Raw genomic sequence first — 24110 nt, forward strand, 5'->3', positions numbered from 1 at the left:
AGGGTAAAAGGCTGATTGACAGAAAATGTTTTCGGGGCCATTCAACTTCTAAATGAGTCTCGTGACAATCAATTTACAAGAGTGAATCCTTTCTTCAGCTCAGAGTGACATTTTCATACAGTATTCACTTTTATGAAATTTACTGATATGATAAAAAATATCCAAACAAAGCTTTCCCTCAAGCCTCTTCAACATCACTGTTAAATCAGAGTCGATACAGGGAATCTGAAAGTTTGTATCCGTTCATAATGGACTAAACTCTAATTTTACACTGTAAATCACTTCATCCTCTGACTTTAGATGACATGTTACAATTAATTAATTTATCCCATTCCATTCAAGCAGTGGTACGGACCAGCGAATGCCACCTGAGCAGCTTGTGCCGTTGTCTAGAATACCCAGAATCCCTTTGTTTTCTATCCATGCATTTCTGATGTAGTCCATCACGGTGATTTATCCGACTGGTTGTGTGTAGATTCTGTCTGTGATCGAGTCCCCGATGCCCACGGCGAGCTCATTACGGGAGTGTGATGGAGGCATTAGCTGGTATTATTAGATTTGGTGTGGAGTCGAATGGGCCCCCGTGAGATACGGGTAATGTGAGCGGCCGAATCCCGGCGCGCGGGCGGAGTGAATTGTCGGGGGTAGAATGAGCCGTGAGACACATGGAGCGACACACGAGGTTAGGAAAAGGAAAAATAGGTTTTGGAGAGGTAATGTGTTTGTGTCATGAAAGCTGGAGCGCCGTGCATGTTTGCTGGTGTGAAGTACGACATGACGGAGATGGAGAGAGAAAGAAAAAGATGAGTTTGCTCCCCTGACAAGACAAGAATATAATTTCTAATTTTAAACCATGATCAATAGAGTGTGAGGTTTAATATCAGCTTATGGCTACAGTAAATATTGATTTTACACCTTATGGTACCCTGATAATCAGACTGAGTTATCATTATGCTTCAATTCAATCATGTTGGCTCATTTCTCTAGAGTAGAGATGGTTTTTATTCTGACCTAAGGCAAATGTATTATGATGTATATTACATGATGTGTCCATCCCAACATCATTTGTGGACACAAACACTCCGACAGTAGTTACGAGGAGCAATTCACCAAATATTTTTCACATTTATTAAAATATACCTTGATTTAAGAGTTGTTTTTTCAGTCTACTTAAAACTACTTGTGCAGCCGTATTGAACCCATAGATTGTATTTAAAGATGGACGACATGGGTGATTTCCAAAAGTGAAGCCAAACTGTCTCGATCGCTCCCTAGTGGCTGGCTGCGGTATAGGTCATAAACCCTGCCTCATCCATGTTAGTGAAAAGTACACATCAAATGATTAAGATGTTTTCTTCTTACCACACTGATAGGTCTCTATAATACAAAAGGGTTGTTTCAGATGAGGACTGTGTGAATCAAACACATAATAAGCACCCTGGCCTAGTCTCCTTCTTGTAGATTTGGACTAATAGCTCAAGACGTAACACTTCCTCACCCTCACAGGAAGCCGACACAGACGACCAGCAGGGCTCGCTGACGTACGAGGAGTTCTCCGTCTTCTACAAGATGATGTCTCTGAGACGGGACCTGTTCCTGCTGATGATGGCGTACAGCGACAGGAAGGACCACCTGACACCGGAGGAGCTGGCGAACTTCCTGCGCAACGAGCAGAAGGTGAGAGGTCACGCCGGTCATGCACAGTCTCGTGTTAGAGGCAATGAAATGTTCCGTCAGTGATGTTAAAGCTGACACGTATTTATGGCAAAGTTCCTGCTCTTGAATCATCCATTAATATCCAGCCACAGAAAAGAGATATTTCTTTTCCCCACCTCCTTAGTCTAATGTAACTCTGTCTGTCTCAGCTGTCTGCCCAAAGGAGTCTGCTCCAGTAGACGAGTCTATCAGGCCTAAAATTGTTTTTTTCCCCTCTGTGTCTTTTCATTGTGTGTCTGACACATTTTTGCCCTTTTACATTGCAGTGGTGTCATTTTTAATTATGCTGTATTTCTCATCTCCAGACTGCAGTTATACAGTTCACTGAATGAGCTGCTTAACACAGTTGTCAATTAATTTAGCACCAACACAAATGTATTGTAGAAAGATGATACCATTCTGACTGCATTTGGCATTTAGACTGTATTTAGTTATTAACTACAGTTCAAAGGATCTAATCCAGGTCATTACATATTCTCTCATAGTAATATTCTCTCATCTCAATCATTGAAAGGTTAACAAGGTCATTTTACAAACAAGTCTTAAAAGTCTTGAACAGGAAATCACTGCCTTATCATCAGTATTATAAGTAGATGCAATATGTTGTAAATTTGAGTATTTAATCTGTCATTCACCTATTCATCTGGTGTTCATAATAACTCGCAATACTGCAACGCTACTGCGGGACAATTTTTATTGTAAGAATGGTGAGAACAGATGAAGACAGTCTCAATGCTGCAAGGTAGAATTTTACAGGGGAGTGAAGAATCTCGAAAAGAGGTTCTGACCTTGAGGAATCTGCCTTTTCATTCAGAGCCATTGGAGAACGGAACATTCTCCCTGATACTGTTCAAACATTTGGAGATTTTATTATTTTCCCTTGATGCCAAAAAAAAATTAAGAAAACAGATGTGCCGACATTAGTTTGGCCAACACAGTGTTCAAATCTTGTGTTCTCTCAACTCTCATATTCGTTCTTTGTCCTGTCTTCTTAAAAAAGTGTTAGGGGGGGGAGAGGGTGAGTGTGCACGACATTTTGTCCGAGGGAATATATATATTTACATATATTTAGAATTTGTATTTGTATTACTGTACTCATTGTATTGTGTCTACCTGACCAGGCATTACAGATACAAATTAACCAAATCTGCTAATGCATCTTTATACTTTGTATGAGACTTATGTTTTTGTGCATGGTCCCAGATAAATTCAATTTAACACTTAACTCAACTTGACTTGACGCTGGTGACCTGTCCAGGGTGCACCCCGCCTCTCACCCCATGTCAGCAGGGATTGGCTCCAGCGTATAAGCAGTATAGATGGATAACGGAATTGACTAAACTAGACTAAACTGTTGATCTTTTTTGTCTCTGCAGATAATCAGTGTGACTCCAGAGTACGTTGCTGAAATCGTGGACAAGTTTGAGCTGTCTGACGAGAATAAACAAAGAGGTGTTATGGGGATTGAAGGTAAATGTCTCTGGTTTCACCATCTTCTTTTTCACAGCTTTAGTTTCACTCCCCTTGGGCTCAGCTAATATATAATAACACAGTTACGAGTTTATTCATGAGGTGTCAGCCTGTAAGAGCAGAGTGGAACACATCATGTGGCTTATGAACAGCTAATTATGCTTGGTTTTTTCAATAAATAAATTAATTAGGTTTTTATTATATGTTCAGAATCATTCCCATCCTGCACGGCCTTACAAGACTCAATTAATTAATTGAAGACCGATTCAGAATGGTTTCTATAACCAGACGTAAAGAAAGCACTTTCATTCATAAGTCACTGACAGAAGAAATGAGGAATCAAAGAAAATAATATAAAAATATCGAATCTTTCCTTCTTTCTAACTCTTTTAAATCTAAAGAAAACTAAATTTACCGTCAATCCAGGCTTTGTTAGTCCAGTGGTTTTTAAATCATATCATGAAAATTTACCAACCTGACAGATTTTCCGCTTCTGTCAGACCACACATTTGCAATCTGACTCTTTTTGAATAGAAACAAAGAAGAAAGATCTGAACTAACTCAACAAACTTTTGGCTTCAAGAAAGGGGAGGTTAGATCCAGATTAATAACAATTACATCATCACTGTTTTAACATTTTCTAACTAAACTGCAAATTGTATCAACCCATTTTTTTTTTTATAATAGCTGAAATCCTGACAATGTGTGGCCCAAAAGATAAAATTTAGATCTTTAACGTTTTGATATTTTGTCTCTGGAAAGAGTTCATCTCTGAGTGTCACTTCCATTAATGCCACATGTAACTGAGGAGTGAGCTTTGGGGAGACGGGGGGGTGAGGATTGACGAGGGTATCTGGACTGAGAAAATTGGGAAGCCAGAATGAGGGCGGAGGGAAAGACAAAATGAGAGTGTGACAAAAATGAGAGGAGTAGTGAGGACAGGCAGAGGAGATAGAGGGAGGAGGAGGAGGAGTGCGACTAATCTTGTCGTTGGAGGCATGAAGGCTAACACTGTATGTGTCTGGCTGATCACGCCAGTATGTCTGATGCCCTCCCTGCAGGCCTGAGATGTGTGTGTTTAAACATGCTTTGTGCACGGATGTGACAGAAACGTACAAACAGATTTAAACTGCCACAACATTCCACAGTGTGATGAGGAACCTACAATATTTGATCTCTTTATGTTTGTGTGACTGTACATACTATGTCCTGTAGGGTTCATATGAGTATATTCTTGTCGCACAGTGTATTGTTAAATTCTGGATTTTACCATGATGGCCCCATGACAAGATTTAACCCATATTTGCATCAAATTTTTTGTAAGATTTTCCACGTCTGCCTCTTTCCTCTCGTCTGCTTTCTTGCTTGTTTTCCGATTTCTCCCGCTCTTGGTATTCCCGTCTCATTCTTATTCCTCCCCCCTGGATGAAAGGAGGCTTTCTTCTTTGCCACTCCTCCTTCATGCACAGAACTGTGCTTGTAATGCACTTGTCTGTGATCCTGTTATTTCCTGGAGCTCAACCTGCTGATGAAGAGATATTGTAGGTGTCACTGTTAGAAGATGCACGATAACATCTGGTAGCTAGTTGTTTGAAATAGAAGAAAGAAATGGGCCACTTTTATTTTTAAACAACCGGGGAACATCGGTTGCTGTAAATCTGTTGCAGGATCAGTTTACGAGAAGGAAAATTTAAAGCGCATTGTTATGTTCTGCTGCGGACGTCAGGATCTGTATCTGTAAATTTACAAGAGAAAAAAGAATAAGAGTCTACAATCAACAGCTCAGTGGGACTAAGGAACAGATGCTAACATCAGCATGCAAATGCGCTCACAATGACTTCATTATAGTCTATATAAAGATTGATGGCACATCTTGTCTTTCCTCCTGTATTGTATAAAAATGCAGCCAAAATATCCCGCGTATGGGCGCTGGCTTCTTGCCTTGGTGGCGTCATTTGGATCCAGAGTCGTGATGATAGAGTGGAGTCGCTATATCGTCATCCTAACAACATTCTTGACCAATCGTGATGTTTTTTTGTAGCATCAAATAGCTAGGCTTTTTAAAACCAAACTTACCACAAAATACAACACTCAAACATAATTAATGCCAGAAACCGTCAAAAATGTATCTGACGTTTAATTTGACTACTTAGTTTGGTTCATGTCCCATCGAATAACATGGAGGAGGCGGGGCTAATGACAAAAAATGGGGCAATCAAGATAGTTTGGCTTCACGTTGTAATCACTATGCTAGTTTAGCATGTTGGCATGCTAATAGTAGCTAATTACCACTAAACACAAGTTACAGTTGAGGAGGAAGGGAATTCTATTAGTGCCAATATATCGAATAGCTCTTGAGATATGTCAAAGGATTGGTAACTGCATTTAAACCACACATATCAACCCCCTGGTGGCGCTCTGCAATAAATTGATTCCTATTGAAATCACTTGTTTTTTTTGTGTTATCTTCAGGTTTTACGAGTTACATGCGCAGTCCAACGTGTGACATTTTCAACCCTTTGCACCACGAGGTGAATCAGGACATGGAGCAGCCGCTCTGTAACTACTTCATCGCCTCCTCTCATAACACCTACCTGACCGGTGACCAGCTCCTCTCTCACTCCAAGACGGACATGTACGCCTGGGTGCTGCAGTCCGGCTGCCGCTGCGTAGAGGGTGAGCACGTGTCTACATTTCAATGCCGCACAACACTAATGTGATTGTGTTGTATCGTTGTGACTCAGCCCAATCGGAAAAGTAAATGATATCTGAATACCATTTATTTACATCAGTTTTAGGATCCTTAAATTGTCATGCCCTCATAGAACACACAGACATTTTAATGGCCTATTGTGATTGGCCGAGAAGGCTTTTAATGAAATTTGAACAAACTCTTTTCACCATGCACCAAATGGTATCATTCAGTTTGGCAGTAACATTTAATAAAACAATTGCAGTTCAGAGTTTTCATGTATATTATGGATATTTTATGGATAACTGGGGAACTGCTTCCCTTTTTTGTTCATGTTTTTAAATGAAAACCCAAAACTAGTTTCCCCTGTGTTGGTAATAAAATTAGAAACAGGCCCAGAGTTGCAGCAACACTGAATAAAACAAATTTAGCACAATGTTATTACTATGAAGCGTAAGCTGTTGCTTGAACATTGCTTTTACTCACACTATTTCCTGTCCCAGAATCAAGTAACACCAGTGTTCGTGAGGGGAAAAAGAAGAAAAAGTTGTGAAATCCAACTGAACTCAAGTCCAACTGAAATCTTCTGTCTTTCCTTTATTCTGAAATAAACAGTGAAGAAGCAACAGAAACTGAGAACAGTACAGAGAGAGAGAGAGAGAGAGAGAGAGAGGGGGGACATAAATGTTTTCCATATTCATGCATCATTTCCTCTGTTTTTCTTCCTGTAGTGGACTGTTGGGATGGTCCTGATGGAGAGCCGGTGGTCCAACACGGCTACACTCTGACCTCCAAGATACCGTTCAAGTCTGTCTTAGAGACCATCAATAAATATGCCTTCATAAATAACCAGTGAGTCAAAGATCCCTATGGGACAATGTGTGTGTGTGTGTGTGTGTGTGTGTGTGTGTGTGTGTGTGTGTGTGTGTGTGTGTGTGTGTGTGTGTGCACGATTGCACATTGTTGCTGACATTTATGGAAACTAGACACTTCCGTTATCCCGTAGGTATTGTTGTTGTAGAAAAATAGTCTTGAATACCAAACAGAAATTCTATTTGACTTGTTTCTTCCTCTTCAGTTTATTCTCACATATAAAAATCTGACTGAAACATCAGTTGTGGTTGACGTTCTGTAAAGTAAATAATTTTCTTTTTGCTTCGGGACAGACGACACAGCAGAAATTGCCTTATTGATTCTATATTGTCCTTTTGCTGTTTAATTGTGCTGCTGCATGAGCGATGAGATAAACCACAATAGCTCCAACCCTCCTACTGTTTATCCCATTAAAACAAGTCTCAAACTATAATTTTTCTGATCTTATATCCGTGCATTTTACCACAAGGTTTATCAAGAAAGTTGCAAGCAGTAAAAAAAAAGGGAAGCCAGGATTGTGTTTTCCAGAGAACGCTGTGATTCCTGGCAGTAATTAGCACCTATTAGTGAGCCATCTGCTTCTCGGTGTTTCCTCTGGCTCCCGGAGGAGTCTCTGTTTGTCTCTGCTGGGTCCAACAATACCCAAACAAAGTGGTGAGTGATGCAGCTTCCTGCTGCCGTGCTGGCTCACTTACCCTCTATTGCAGCTACTTATGACGCCAGCCGCTCTGTTCTAAAAGCATCACTTTGTTGAAAGGTACAGACAGTATCGGGCAAAATTATGTAATCTGAAAAGAAGTGGGGCTATATTTGGCGTTGCCGCATTGGAATTGTCGCCAACTCCAAATTAAGATTACACATACCTAAATTAATTTTGAAATGTTAACTTAATATGTGGTTGTTTATTACTCTTTTCAAATGGGTTGTTTCTATGTGAGCAAGATTACAGGAAAACTAGTATAAGGATGATCAAGAAACTGGGATTGAAGGATGCGACCTAGGACAGGAAACGACCTATTAAATTTTGGTACCAATTTTTAGACTTTTGGAGATCAGACGTGTTTAGGGGACTGATATTTATGAGTGTCTGCAATTTGGTGCGGATCAAAATAAAATCTGGATCTAGTGAATTAAATGTGGTTTCAAGTGACTGTTGGGCCTTGGCGGAGGTGTTCACTCTACTGAGTGCCACTCTACATTTTTTATTTGTCAGGATTATGCAACCAAACCAATTTAGACCAGACTTGGTGGAGGGACGAGGCACGGTCCAAGAGAGAACTCATTCAATTTGGTGCAGTTTTACTTTATCACTTTCCTGAACATTGTGATAATTTTGTCAGCTCCTTTTTTCCTTTATTTTTCTGTTGACTAGACAGACTTGGTGAAGATACACGTTCTAATGACTTCCATCTTCCTTCACCAATCAATCACCGGACAAAATAGATTAACCGTCAATTAAACTAGGAACATAGAGACAACCCAGTTTGAGACGTGTATAAACTACCACATTCACATTAAAACACTTTTTACTTTGATGGCTGCCTGCTCTGTCTTTTGAATTAATTTCCTTTTACCTCTTTTCCATTTATTTTTTAGTCTTGACTTTATGTGTGCCTCAGATTAGAGCTGGAACAATTAATTATTAAAGACCATTCTCCAGCGAAAATGCCAAATATTCCCTGGTTGCTTGAGATAATTTTAGTGAATGAAGTTGTATTTCTTCTCAAGGTAACTTTGCTATAGGTCCCTGTATTACTCTGTGAATTAACTAATAAAAAAAATATATATAAAAAAATTATAATATATATATATATATGTTCGCTAATTAAGAAATACCTGCATAGTAAACTTAAAAGTAATATTAATTAGCCTCTTCTCTTGCTGTTCTCACCATTGACATGCACATTGTACATTCACACAGATATGTTATCATCAGTGCCTCCTGTTAATATGATTAATGGCCCCAGGGCTGTATTGAAATGGAGAAAGTCTCTGCTCTCACTCCGACACACACGCGTTCACACACACATCACACAGCTCACTGAGCCAACTCACCGTGTGTCGACATGAAATGACTGTGGATGTTGCTCTGCGTCGTCTCTTTTTGAACTCGGTTGTGTCTAAGGGCGAGTGTGCGGGGATGCGGGTGTGTTTTTTGGGATCAGAGGTGGAGGTGAGAGCAGGGCTGCGTCCCCTGAGGGGCAGCTGTCAGTCTGACAAACCTGACATTTGAGCTGCGCCGCTGTGTGGCCATAAGTCATTTCATCTTTTTCGAAATGAAAAGACAGACACACACGCACAAGCCTCCCCCCCACACACACACCCTGCCACAGAGGTGAAGAGGTGTTCAGGTAGCTGTATTTTGTTATCATTTACCTCTTTATTCTGTTTGGTTAGAGGTGAGAAAAGGAAGTGAAATGTGATCCACTCTGGTATCTCACTTCAGTCTATTGGCTCATGACCATCGGCATGAGACGGTTTTGAGTGCAGCTTAAGATGGATAAAGATCTATAAAGATGGGCGATGTGTCTCCACTTGCTCCCGCTGTCCAGAAATATCACAGATACGGACGCTGCCATCTAGGACATTTGGAGCCAGAGTCTGTGATCGGGGGATGGAGCACTTGAACATACATCAGTTTGAGAGGAAACATATAAAAAATTTATCGGATATCTACTTTGACTGGTTCTGCTAACATGGAGTAGGGGGAGGGGTTATAATCTATACTTCAGCCAGCCACCAGGGGGCGATCAAGGCGCTTTGGCATTACTTTTTAGGGAGCTTTCATGTCCTAACATGTTTTATTTAATGAGTATGAATCCATGTGTTTCTCTTTCCTCAGGTACCCGGTGATTCTGTCCATAGAGAACCACTGTAGCATCCATCAGCAGAAGAAAATTGCTCAGTACCTGCGAGAAATCTTCGGAGACAAACTCGACGTGGGAGACGCGCTGAGCAGAGACTCCAAAACATTACCCAGTCCTCTCAGCCTGCAGGGCAAGATACTCATCAAAGTAAGAACAACTCAGTAGAGAGATGGATGGATGGGGGGGGCTGACAGTAAATGTGTCATACACAAGCAAATGGCAAATATAAATATTTGATCAAATTGCTACATCATAATATGCCCAGTTGGTTATGAAGCAAGGGATGCGTCACACCTTTAGATTTCCTGTATAACAGCAATGAAAAGTGAGCACCATATCTCAATATATTTTATTCATACAAGTTTACTTAGGATGGGGGGTAGAAAAGGCACAGAGAGGTAGATAATTAGTGCCCATTGACAGATGGAGGGAAGGAAGAGGAGATACGGAGGATAAAACTAGGTCGTTGTATTACTCATATGAGAAGGGCAAGAAAGTTACATATGATGACAGAGCGGCAGCTTCCTTTGAAACTCACGCATAAAAACCCCCCAAAACTAACAGACACAACCGTCATTATGACACAGTCAGAGGATTCATCTCAATGTGCTATTAGTCTAAACCTTCTGCAGTTAAGTATAATTAACTGATGTTTGTTGAAATTCAATACAAATACACACTGTTTTTTTCGCAATGAATACTTTACCTTCTAAATCCCTCATTAAACCAAAACTAACAAAGAATTACTATAGAACAGGCAACAGGCACAATGATTAATAAATTATGCAGTTTTATCATTAAAATTAATGCATCACATATATTCAGTCCTCACAGTCCCCCTGGCACACTTAAAGGTTATGTATACGAGATTTAAAAAATTTATATAACACCCAACAACTATTTTTTATGTAAAGACATAGTGGAGTAATGGTTTCCTGAGCATGACAATTAAGTCACACCCACAATGTGTTGTGAGCGGAGCCTCTCAGTTGTTTTTGGTCCAGGTGACTTCCTTCCGGCTAAAACCATTAAGACATCCTCACGTTTATAAAAGTGAGATCACTACAGCTCCGATCTGCTGTAATATAACATGACACCAGGGTGGACACGCAAAATTTTTTAAAGCCTTTCCGCACTATTACGCAATTCAGAGACACAAACAGTGTGAGCACATCTCTCACCTTCCCACCAAGGTGCTGTTAAAACAGAAATGCTGTAGTTACCTTATTTTTACACAGTCCAGATGCTTCAAAGCACAGCATGGTAAGAGATGGCAGCTCGGGCCACATGTTTCATGTCTGAAGGCGTCCGAATGATGGACATATAAAGATGGATGATGCGTCTTCACTTTTCTTACTGTCTAGCTGAAATATCAAAGATACAAATGCTGCCATTTTGCGCATTTGGAGCTGAACTCTGTGCAGCTCCTGTAGCGTCTACCATCATGTTTCACCCGTTTTTTTTAACATTAAATAACCAAACCGAACTTACTTGAACATACATCAGTGGGACAATAACAGAAATCATCTTTGAGAAACATTGACTTTTTAGTTTTGCCCATGTCCTATCTACTAACATGGGGGAGACCTGGTGCATGATCTATACTGCAGCCAGCCACCAGGAGGCAATCAACATGCTTTGGCTTCACTTTTAGGGTGTCGTCCATCTTTATGTACAGTCTATGCTGTCAGATGCGGTTTGTGTGACCCTGCCCCCTACTCGCATGATTATTTGTTTTCCTTTATATGCAATGTAAAATATCAAGTAGATAGACCAACAGTGTGACTGAACCAGAACCAAACCCAAATTTTAGTCGGAACCCCTTGGATATCATCACTGTAATGTTAATGATGATAGCCATGCCAAATAGCTGCTAGCCATAGTGCAGGAAAATGTGCTAGCTACAAAAAGAACAAATACTCTAAATTGCTAAATCTCTTCAGCAAGCTGAACAGTTGATATGGTCAACCTCAAAATGAATGAAAACCCAACATGTGTCCCTTTTATTCTCAAACATCAGTTCACTTTTTGACGGCCTCAGACCAGCTGATCCTCATCCGCCAGCTCAAGAGCAGCTATTAACACAAAGAAACCGTGAGAGACAGGAGGAGAGAGCAGGCGGATGAGCAAAGGCTCTCAGCATTTATTGTCTTTTATTAGAACCAGATAAAATTGATTTATTATCTTTTTTTTTACGTGAAGAAAGCTTTCCCAGAGAAGAGGAGCTCTGGCTTTGTCCCTCCCCGGCCAGATGTCTGTAAAAGTGAAAGAGCATCATTGATTTTCTTTAAAGCCCTTTACTCCTCTCTAAGAGTTTCCCTCCATCCTAATCCTCCCCCTCGCAGCCCTTGTTCGAGAGCCCTCCACCTCTGCCGAGCGAGAGAACAGAGAGTCACAAGGCAGCGGAGAAAGGGTGGAAGGGTCTTTAACAGACACAGCGAGAGGGATGAGGGGGACGACTGCTCGTGGCGGCAGTGGAAGCGAGGGTGGTGATGTCAGCCAGTGAAAGACTCAATTGACTGCAGGAAGCTCTGAGCCTGTTACTGATTTTTTTTTTGAAGAAGAAGAAGAAGAAGAAGCTGAGAAAATCTTGACGCCCACTCACACCTTCAGAACGGCTCACTAATGGGCTTCCACTCGGCTGAAAGAGCTGCCCAGGGAGCTTCTCGGAGAATCTGCTGCTGATTGTGTATTCTGTGTGTGTGTCTTGTGCCCTCTTGTGTACCTAAATGTGGCAGTAATGGATTCCAGTCATGCCTGTAAATACTGGTAAAGGAGGCCCATGAAGGAAGAGGTTACGATAAAGTGTGTTTGTGTTTTTTGTTTTGTGATTGTCTGAGTGAAAGCTATTTAATTTTTGCTATTGGGTTCTCGGACTGAGGTGCGACCTGTGTGGGCATCCTTGTGTATTCAGGGGTTGTGTTGCATGTGTCAATTGCGTGTTTGTTGCTCTCCTCCCATTTATTTGTCTGTCTTCTCTCCTTCCAGGGAAAGCGTCTGCCTTCCTATCTGTCTGCCGACGCAGAGGAAGGGGAAGTATCTGATGATGACAGCGCTGATGAAATTGAGGACGACTTCAAGCTCAAGAACAGCAATGTAAGAGCGGATTGTAGACACAAATATCACGTGCACACAAACATGCATGACTGCTTTAATTACCACCTCCACACTGACACATTCACTCACATTGTTCAAGTCGTACTTCCTCGATTTCCGTACGTGTTCGTCTTTCTCTGCCAAATATTGAATATAAAGATATAAAAGAGACTTTGATTTTTTCTGGAACTTCTATTTGTCTCTGTCGGGGCAACTTTCTTTTGTGTGGCCATAGCCGTTTTCAGACAGGAACTCTGGAAAATGTCCGGAACAAGCGTCAGGGTAGAGCATGCAGGAGGCCTCGAATCTCGTTGTCTTTCTAGGCTGATGTCTTTGTCTGCATCTTCTATGTTTACGGCGCCTCTTTTTCATCCTGAGATGTTCCTATTCTTTGAGTGTTGTTTCTGTCTCATTTCTAAAACTCGCCCACTCGCTCACAGTATATTTTCGGGACAATATCCTGCTGTATTCTCACGTGGGCTTACTTGGACGTTTTCTGGAGAGTTTACTTGGGGGCTGGCAGGAAAAGTTCCAGAAAATATCCGGTGCAACTGACTCAGACATTTGTGCTCTCACATTCAATGAAAACCCAGGAAAAAGTCAGTTCTTTCAGGTGCTAATTAATCTGTTTATTGAAACGAATAAGGCAGCAAGAAAAAAGGGAGAAAAGAGGCTCACGCTCGTTCCTCCCCATACATGCGCCACAAACAGAGGGTGGATAATGGGATCTTAACGACATTGTTCTATTCAACATAATGACTTCAGTAATTGGGTGGTAATGTCGGTGCTTGTTTTATTGAACATCAATGTCTTTAATGTTTTGGAATAATCAATGCTTAACGATGCAAGTACAAAAATGACGTCAGTGCAAGTGTAGAAGAATTTGAAGTTGTTTTTAAAAGAAATCAGAGCGATATGTAAAAATGTCCGAGCACATCATCGCCACATGCTGCAGATCAACTTTCCAAGTGCCATTTCTTTTATCGTTATTTTTACTCCTTTGTGGTTTTTGCCTCGCGTACAGTAGTGCCAGATCACCCTCATCACATTTAAGCAGGAAAACACTCTGTTCAGCTGTGTAATCGAAAATGGCATCGTTCTCCCACATTTAGCTGGAAGCATGAGGGTGCAGATGCCACGTTGGATGATCATCGCCATTTTAAAGGGGTGGTGGCAGGTTTTTCACTAATGAGAGGTTTTGTATTGAGCTCATTAAAGCAGCATGTTTTCACAGCAGTCACCACTTATTTGGCTGTGGAAAAAAAAAAGTGTGAAATGTTCTCTCTTTCTGTATGTGATGTGCTTTTTCCTCTATTAGCAAAAATGTTCTTCATCTACAGGATTCAATTTTTACACCCCTGAGTTTATTTTATTTTATTGCAACATACATCCTGAGCTGATTATAACTCCCTGACAAACTCACCCTTTCCTCATTTAGAAGGAGACAGATTTTTACACAAGGGGAAGCTGATTGTCAGACCTTTAGGAAAGGGTAGTTATTGCTGTAGCACTTTTGAGATAGAAGCATGTTAGTGTGTAACTTTACATCTGAAAGTAATGGTGCAAGTGATGAAGATTAATATGTGTCTAACATATTAATATCTACATCTCACTATAGAGTACTGAGTATCTGTTGTACAGGGTTTTGGGTGATTTTAGCAGGCCAGCAGAAAGTTTTGCCGAACTTTTAACCGAATACCGAGCAAGAGAGTCTGTTAAAACGTCAAACTATTCATTTAATCAAATGCTAACCAGCGACGCTGCACACAGCTTATGTGTTTTTGTAGTTTTAATGTTTTAAATTCTAACTCTGTCTTTGAGCAAAGTTTAAACAATGTATTTCTAACATTTAGTAAAGAGTAAAAAAAGAATTCTGATGGTAAAACCCCAAATGTTTCAAGGTGTTAAGAGTTTAAAATGTGCTTTTTTTGGCACCTTTTAAAAAATGTTAATTTCTCTCTATATGTTGTTACTCTTCATCATCTCCTCTCAATAGACATGTCTGACTTTCCTCTCCTTTCACACAGGGAAATGGTCACCACCAGGTGGAGTCTCACATCAGAAAGAAACTGGACTCCCTGCTGAAGGAGTCTCGCATCGGAGACAAGGAAGACAGCGACAGCTTCAGCATCCGAGCCCTGCTGCGCGCCACGCACCAGGGCCTCCAGAAAAACCTGCGGCAGGTACAGCCCCGAGGCGCCGTGTAGTACTGCCTATGGAGCATAGTAATACTTCAACAGACGGAGAGAAGAAAGAGAAGAGAGGGAGCGTGAAACTAGGCCACAGTATTAGTCACGGAAGGGAGAAGCAGAAAATCAAGGAGTAGAGTAGAGTTGTTGCTGCAGCACTCATAGGTCAAACCCAGAGAGCAGATGGAAAAGCACAAACAAGCAGCAGCTCCTCAGGCCACTCTGGATGGGCCGTGACTTTTCGTACATGGTTGGTGGTTCATCCAAACCTTGTCAAAACAGACTGAAAGTGAGGAGAAACAAAATGTCTGCAGTGTTACTTAATATTTAATTTCCCTGCTTGCCTCTTGTGCTATTTTTAGCAGCTTCAGTTTCCTGACAGCCATTTTAATGTCGTGGGTTTTGTGCATCGGGGTTTTCCTATTCTCTTTATTCTGCTCCTGCCTTGTTGGTGATACCCTTCACTTCATCCTGTCGCTAAGGCTTTTTCTGTCCCTGTCCTTACTGTAATTTGTCTTTTTTCAGTTTCTCTCTCTTTCTCCCATATTTCTCACCCACTCTCCTCTTCAGCTGTGCTCTGCTTTATTGGATGATGCCTGTTGCTGCCCTTCCAGCTATTGAGCTTAAGGGTTTAAGTGACTCACTTAGTTCCAATGTGGCTGTTATTAGATTCACACCAGATAATCCACACACTTGAATGTAAACAACCACACACATGCACACGCTCGACTCTCTTTTTTTGTGTTCTCCTCTTCTCCAGAGCTCCAGAGGGGTTCTGAAGAAATCCCAAAGCAGATCCTTCATCACGACTCTCAAACAGAAGGTAAGCAGCACCGCAACAAAGATAGCTCTTTTTTTTCTTGCCTGATTCTTGATCTATTTGTGTGGATTCTCGAATAGCAAAATCAGGTTAGTTCACTTTTAGGTGACGTGGCAATGAAACATTTCACTTCTCTACTACTAAACTTTTGCAAGCTTCCTTTTTAGACACGTTGATTGAACAGTATCCAACTTCTTCTTCTTCATTTTATGTACTTAAGACTCCAAACCGGCCTCAAACCACCAATGGTGTCTTTCAGACTTTGTTAAACCGTCACTTAATTGGAGAAATCCCTGATTCTCGGGATTCATTCACCAGCCTTTGCCATCATTTTAACATTGTCAATGAGACTAACAGACGCTGAAAAGGTTCGGCAGAGCCAAAGCTGCTGGAAACCCAAGAAATGGGAATGACAATGGCACTAAACTAGAATGTGTCCGCCAAAGCCCAACAGTCCCATTAAATTCAACCAAGTCTGACCAAATTGCACGCTCATACATATCAGTTCCCTAAATATGCCTGATTTTTTCCCCCATTATGATCCAAAAAACAAAAATAAATGCCAGATCCTGCAAAGTTAAAGAAAGTTGTCTGGATCCATGCTCAACATTAACGGGTTCTTACATGGCCCGTGTCCCATCCTTCCACCAAGAAAGTCAGATCATTCGTTTTAGCTTCATCCTTCCAACAGTCAAACAGACAAACGGTAATCAAAACGGATCAGTCAAACTTTATTTACATAGCACCTTTCATGCAGGTTAGTGCAGTTCACAGTGCTTCACCTAGTGATTGACAACGTGCCAATAAGACAGACATAAGATTAAAAAAATGAAGTGAAAATGAAAACATAACTTCCTTGGTAGAGTCAACACCGACAGGTGAAAGTCAGCACCCCGGTGAAACCTGATGGTGCATCGTGTCTCTTACTAGTTTTGCTGAGGTCCACTTATGTCTGGACCACGTGTTTTGAATGGAGGCAGGGTTTACTGTGACAAATCCCGGTTGGAAGCTTCTTTGTTGTCGTGTCTGTTATTTGTGATACGCTTAACAGTGTTCCTGTCCAGGACTGGGCTTACTGACCACTCAACCAACTTCCAGCCTTTATCCTCACATTTAGCTAAAGTGAGCTCGAACAAGTCTAACCTCACCATTAAGCAGTTGTTGACATTTTGCCAAATCTTCGTGGATGGGGGAATCATTTGTTCCAGACCGGTTCTCCTTGCAATCTGATTATGTAACTGGCAGAGAGTTTATTGTTGGTTATTGTTAGACTGTCTGCCCACTGACAGGGAGGATGTAGTGGCGGTAGGAGTAGAAGACGAGCCATAAGAAGGTGAGGGACATGGGGGAGGAGTTGGCTTGTTGGTTTTTAGCCTATTGACAGTTACTACATCTTCTCATTCTGGACTGAGATGGACAGTGACTCACTTTCACCTCTTGAGGTACATAGTGGTGCACTGTGGGAGTGCCTGGTCCTCAACTCCGATAGATATCTCTGCCACACTGTACAAAGTGAAGTCTTTGACACAACATTATAATATTATTTCCTCACATAGCTGTTTATAAATAAGTAAAATATTGACATATTGGCTCCTTTTTCAAATCACACTTAAAATGCAACCTTTTGTCGACCTATCTTCAGCGTGTGGTAGGTACCTCAATTAAATCCGCCACACTTTATCTTTAAATTCCACACAGCAGCTGAATGCAGTGAATGTATGCATTATTCATATCAGAGAATTAAACATGCAGGTCCAAGAATGTATACAGTCTTGATGTAGATCCTCTCTGAGGGATGTGTTTGTCCCTCAGGAAGCTGGTGATGGTGCATCCTTTCTGCATATCCTGCATCCTCCCACACGTGTGTGTATATATATATATATATATATATATATATATATATTTATATGCATGGGTGCTTGTAATCGGTTGGCAAGCTGCCTAAACCCCTGCAATTACTGCGACCCTCATTCTCTTCTCAAGTCCACTTCAGCTCTAATAGAGGTGCTGCTTCTCTCAGGAGCTCACACACTTCACCAACACTCACTCTATAATTATACTATATACACTATATACTCGTACGTTGCTAAACACATACCTCCACCAGTCGGTGCCCTGTGGTGATCTCATATACTGCGTTTGTGTGTAGGTGGTTTCATGTGTCAGAATTTAAACTGGAAGGATAGAGAAAATTCTCCAAACAGTAAGCAAATTATAGTTGTAATTAAAACAATTAAATTGTGTGTGTACATTTTCCAGAGGCACTCCAAATCCAGGCTGTCATGCCAAACCGTGGAGAAGGAGGAGGACGTCCAGGAGACGTCTGGGAGGGAGGCTGGAGGACAGTTCAACAGGTGACCTTATCGTGCTTCACCACAACACTGACAATCACTGACAAATATAGGGTTTGATAGTTGCTGAGTCGCTGGAAGCATTAAACAATCCAAGGCATCAGTTGTGCCGTGCAGCCATTACAGCTTCTCTTGCAATCCTTGATGTTTGTGTGACGGAAAGAATGATGGACTTCACGTTTGGAGCCTCCACTGAAGAGGGAGGGGATCCTGAGGGGTTTGGATTCATCCCTGTCTTATGCCTTCCTGCACTATCATTACAAAAAAATTATTATAACAGTTCACTGAACTCAAATTCTACATACATGAAATCCAATATACCCCAAACCTGAGCTCCTGGGGTGAGCGAAATAGAGGCCACAACAAAAGAAATCACATGTGGTGTCATCACGCAGCTCCAGTGACTCAAGGCTGAGTTCATCATGTAGAATATGGTCAAAGACGGACATTTTATCCCACCGCAGCAGTTCTTTTGTTACGTTTTCTTTTCTTTTTACTTCCTAAACCCTGCTGTGTTGTTCTTCTGTAACCACTGGTAAAAAGTAAGAGTATATAGTATAGTAAAGGTATCAATACTCCACTTTAATGACACTTAGGGATAGTATTTAATTGTAGTGAGCATTGAAGTTGCATTTAGAACAACATGTTGAGACCTGTTGAGACCGAGCCGTGGTCAGGTGCATTGTTGGCACATTTACCAACGAAAACCTGGTCTGAAGTCAGTGGCAGAGTATTACACTGTTATTTTCAATTATTAAGATAATGATAATAGGCAGGTGGACACTGGCATACACTCTGCTTATTATAATCCACCAAGGTGCAAGCACATCTGGCTTTTAAAGAAAACAACACTCTGACTCAAACATAACACAACTATGATTCATTGAGTTTTACCCTTTTGAGGCTCAGCAACTGTTTTCCAGAGTTAAATGAACACAAATGAATTTGGACATTTAAATGCACTTGCTCCGTGCTCTTAGATCATTACTATAGAGCCACATGACTGATTTTAACATGCAAACCAGACTAATTGCTGTTGTGGGTGTGGGTGGACATCATTCAGACTGTTTTATATATATACGTTTAGCTATCTGTCACAAGAACCCACATCATAAAACCGCTCATATGTTTTTCTCTTAATCTCCACAAAGGGTTGTAAGTAGCTGTCATATAAATGCAGTCAAGTTAAAGCACAGTATTTCATTTTGAAATATAGGGTCGTAGAAACATACCGTAGTATAAAATATACTGTACTTCAAAACACCATTGCCTTATGCCACTTTTTTATTTTTCTGCATTTCATCCACTCAACTATCCCATTGAACATTTGCACTTATGCGGCCCCTCATCTTCCCTGAAGCCTCATTGTGGATTTTATAATTAAAAGAAATAAAGTGTTCATCTGCAGCTTGAACACGGCCCAAATTCTCTTTTACATCCATTCTTTGTCTACCTCCGTCTCTGTTTCCCTTTTTCCTTGTGAGTGAGCATTGGCCAAGACATATGGAAATTCAGTTGTGTTTTCCTCCCTCAGTCGCTCGGTGTAGAAGGGCTTTGTCTCTCTTTGTTATCCCAGTCACTGCTCCTGGTTGCATATTTATATATGCGTGTCCTCAGGATCTGTCACAATACAGATTCCTGTGAGGATGCCTGAGCGGCTACGTGACTGTGTTTGTGCAAGACTGTATGTGTGGAGTGCGCGAACGTGAATGTGTGTGCGAGTCCTGCTGCACTGCATGAGCTCGGGTCTCTATTAAGCTTTTCGTCTTTGATGCTCTTTCCTGCGGTTTGCAAGCTGCCTCTCTGATGGACAGTCCTCTCTTGCCCGCTATGTTTTGGCCCCAGTAAATACCTAAGTGGGTAGATGAGCGAGTGCATGTCTTACTTTATGTCCTTTTTGCTTCACGTGTCTCATTTATCTTTACATGACCTTAACCCGCTCTCCTCTGCCTTCTCTTCCAATTGTGTTAGGGGTGGAAGGAAGAGGAAGACGATGAAACTGAGCAGAGATCTGTCGAACCTGGTGGTGTTCACCAACTCCGTCGCCTCACAGGAGTGCCTCAATGACGGTGAATCAACAAAGCTATGTCACCTGAACACACACAAGCAAAGTAGAATGGCCCAACTAATTAAAAATCATTTAAAATCACTAGATCCGGATTTATATTTGGATCTGCACACAGATATAATTGCACACACAGAAATGTTACGCCTGTTTTTATTTTTTTATCAAGATCATTAAATTATTCTGTGAGAAATCAAGAACAATTTCAAAAGGCCCTATCTTGCAATGTTAAAATCCTGTATAAAGGTTCTTCCCTGACACCATACCTCATCTTTCCACCAAGTAATAAACATGTTGCAATCTTCACCCTGAAGACGTTATCTCACGCCCGTCCATCGTTCCTCCTCAGGTACTCCAGGTGACGTCCTGTCATTCAGCGAGACCAGAGCTCAGTCTCTGGTCAATCACAAAACCGAACAGTTCCTGGCTTTCAACCAGAGGCAGCTGTCACGGATTTATCCCTCGGCCTATCGCATCGACTCGTCCAATTTCAACCCGCAGTTCTACTGGAACGTGGGCTGTCAGCTGGGTAAGACTTCTGTCTGTTGCTCCGAGCTTCTGACCTGTCTGGAGGTTGTCTGTTAATGGAAACACCAGGTGACTTCCCTTTAGCTGCGTACCTGTCGTCACACAGGAACTGACTCTGAACAAGACACGACAACAGACCTCATCTGTGACCTGAACACCACACACCTTATTGACACTCGTCATCCTGTGTAGTTAGTTAGTGGACATATGTGCAGACACTAATAGTGAAGTCATATCCATTAAAATACACATTACGAATCCACTCAGCTGTTTAAGGTGTGTGTGTGTGCACTGTAAGTGACTGCATGATGTGTGTAACTGAGAGCCTGCAAGTTCATTTGTAGGTTTACTTTATGGAAAAGGCCGGAACCTAGATAAATGAATAATAATAATAGATAAATAAATAATGAATAAAGACCATTAATAAAAATTTATAAAAACGAATTATTTGAATTTGTGTGTAAATGAACAGCATCATGATTCCAACTTCTAATTAATCTCTTCCAGGGAAATCAATTATTTTTCTGTTCTATGACTGTCTCAGGTGAACAAAAACAGAAACTGATACCGAGGAGGTGTTTTCCTCATCGTCTCTGTTTTTCCCAACTAAGGTTTCAAGGTTGTAAAAACAAACAGACTTAATGAATAAAACAAAGAATAAATAAAACAAAGAGGAGCATGTGATAAATACAAAAACACATCCCAAAACAATCATAGAATGATAAATCGGTCTCCTCATATGATTTGTGATTTCTGCCAGACTCAATCGAGCAGCCCCCAGAAGATTTTCACAGTTAATGTATTCTACACCGATTTCTAGATAACAATTTAATCAGTGAATAAAGTGAATCAACTGATCAATCAATAGATGACAGAGTGTATGTGGTCAGAGGTTGAGTGACAGTTGATTTAAAGGTCTCCCTCATCCTCTCTCCTCCAGTCGCTCTGAACTACCAGACGGAGGGCAGGATGATGCAGCTCAACAGGGCCAAGTTCATGGTGAATGGAGGCAGTGGCTACGTCCTGAAGCCCCCCCCCATGTGCAAAGGTACCACAACAGTCAGACTGGGTCCAAGCCATTGCTTTGAGTTTAGTGTTGGATTGTTAACTTGCATGTGTTCACCACAGAAATATATATACATGTGATAGGAGGATTTTAAATGTAAACGTAGCATGAGAAAGACAGATAATGTTCTAAGACACGAAAGGTTGATGATTAATACAGAATTTAACACATGATTGTTATTATATTATATTATATATCAGAAAAACAAACAAAATCAATGATCCATCTCTTAATCTCTTGATTCCCAATAGTAAAACAATATTGGAAAAATATCCCACACACAGTATATACTGTATCTGCTTGCTCCATTGCATATAAATTGTATTTTCAGTAAGAATTAAAGCGAGACAGTTTCAGGGAATAGAAATAAGTGATGACTTGTTCATCTTGTTTTTGCTCTTCGCTCTCTTTCGGATCTCCACTAGAATTTCCCCATTTTTTACACCACATGCAGCAATGTTATTAAAACAGCTATTCACCTACTGAGTTAGCTACACAGCAAATCACACGGGTGGTTGATTTTCATGGCCTTGCTGCACACGTAGTTTACAGTGGAGCTTGTAATGATGCAATGCTTATTGAGAACATACAAGCCGTGCCTTCCAGTGGATGTGATCCCAACTGCAGCCACACAACACAATGTAACCAGTCTCAGAAATGAGAATATTTCTTATTGAAATAAGAATATTTCTTATTTCTGAGAGCTTTGGATTTTCTGGCTTGAGCCATGACATAAATCAAAGTTCTTGCTCTGCTGTCGTTCCTTCCCTCCAGGCTCCTTCAACCCATTCTGTGACGACCCACTTCCAGCTTACCCCAAGAAGCAGCTCATTCTCAAGATCATTAGTGGACAGCAGTTGCCCAAGCCACCAGACTCCATGCTGGGGGACCGTGGAGAGGTAAAAACACGCCAAGGCACAAAACCCCTGTTTCATTTCACTCGCCATCTGTCTTTCTCCCTCTCGCATCACACACAAATGCACACGCGTGCACGCAATATCACACTTGTCTACCCGCAGCTGTGATAGAACATAATAACCAATTGATTTTATTGCCTTTTCTCCTGCATCAGATTATCGATCCATTTGTGGAAGTGGAGATCATTGGGCTTCCAGTCGACTGCTGCAAGGAACAGACACGAGTTGTGGATGACAATGGTGAGACACACGCAGATCTTAGACTTAAACAATAACACAATATCACAACCACTGAAGAATGATCAAACATGTCAACGGGCGCATTGGAAAACTGATAAAAGCGGTTTAAATTCAAAGAAGTATGTTGTCTGATTTGTCCATTTTCAGCCTCCTTAGTGGTTTTTCATAATATATAGCTCCTACATGAAACTATGTTCCAGGCTTTTCACCTGTATACATTATGTAGGTATAGTGCTGCCATCTAATTCAATTCTAGGATTGTAAAACCTTCCAGTGTTGACTGTATCCTTGCATTTTCTATATTATTTCTATACATGTGTGGCACACAAACCAAAGCAGAAGCTGTAGTAGCCTCAGCTCTGTGATGACTGAGGGTTTGAGCCCAGAGTATTGTATTGTATTGTTTCTCAGAGATGAAACAATACAACGGCCACAGATGCTGTATTTTACTTTGGGCTGTGGAGCATTTTTACTCTTGAGTGTCAGATTAACTAATTAGAGGCTTAAAGGAAGTTGAAGGGAGGGGTCTGCTGGTGTCACCCCCCAACATGTCTCCACAGATGAGGGCATCCGGAATGAGGAGGGGGGGAAAGCCCCTCCTTTTCTCTGGGAAAGGTTATGGAGCCCTGGGAGCTCAACGTTATTATAAGATTACTGTGCCGGTCATCGATCCATGAAATACAACATTTGACACGTCACTTCTTCCACATCCATCTTTCGCTCTATTTTGAATATCTTGCGGGAGGTGCAGTACATTTCTGTTTGAATGAGGCATTGAAGATGTGACAGGTCCTAATCAAACTGAGTTGTGTATATATGTGTGTATTTTCCTCAGGTTTTAACCCAGTATGGGAGGAGACTCTGTCCTTCACGCTTCACATGGCGGAAGTGACTTTGGTGCGTTTCCTCGTCTGGGACCACGACCCCATTGGACGAGATTTTATTGGTCAACGGACTGTTGCCTTCACCAGCCTGATGCCTGGTATGTGCAAAATTCCTGAGCTTTATCTGAATAATAGAAACTTTCCTGCGTGAATGACATGAACAGAGGAGAGGACACAGTTTGTCACTGGCAGTTAGAATCCATTTCTCTTCTGCTATTTAACACAAATAGACAGATTCGCTAACACACACACACACACACACGCTTAAAAACACAATTTCCCTCGTGGCTTAGGCCATGTTATTGCTATGGGGCTCATTATCTTGTATCTAGTGAA

General features: G+C 41.2%; 1 protein-coding gene across 5 annotated transcripts in view; it reads left to right on the top strand.

Moving 5' to 3' along the window:
- plch1 (phospholipase C, eta 1) overlaps positions 1–24110 on the top strand; it is a 60542-nt gene that overhangs the window by 29807 nt on the left and 6625 nt on the right. For all 5 annotated transcript variants that reach the window (XM_035154545.2, XM_035154547.2, XM_035154548.2 and 2 more), the window contains 15 exons: positions 1507–1677; positions 3093–3186; positions 5659–5862; positions 6610–6730; positions 9594–9765; positions 12607–12714; positions 14742–14897; positions 15664–15726; positions 17983–18077; positions 20046–20143; positions 20489–20668; positions 21608–21715; positions 22508–22632; positions 22806–22890; positions 23726–23872. In XM_035154545.2, the coding sequence (XP_035010436.2) occupies positions 1507–1677; positions 3093–3186; positions 5659–5862; positions 6610–6730; positions 9594–9765; positions 12607–12714; positions 14742–14897; positions 15664–15726; positions 17983–18077; positions 20046–20143; positions 20489–20668; positions 21608–21715; positions 22508–22632; positions 22806–22890; positions 23726–23872 (1927 nt within the window). The remainder of the gene's footprint in view (positions 1–1506; positions 1678–3092; positions 3187–5658; positions 5863–6609; positions 6731–9593; positions 9766–12606; positions 12715–14741; positions 14898–15663; positions 15727–17982; positions 18078–20045; positions 20144–20488; positions 20669–21607; positions 21716–22507; positions 22633–22805; positions 22891–23725; positions 23873–24110) is intronic.

Source organism: Hippoglossus stenolepis, chromosome 4 (assembly GCF_022539355.2).
Source record: "Hippoglossus stenolepis isolate QCI-W04-F060 chromosome 4, HSTE1.2, whole genome shotgun sequence".
Classification (NCBI taxonomy): Eukaryota; Metazoa; Chordata; class Actinopteri; order Pleuronectiformes; family Pleuronectidae; genus Hippoglossus; species Hippoglossus stenolepis.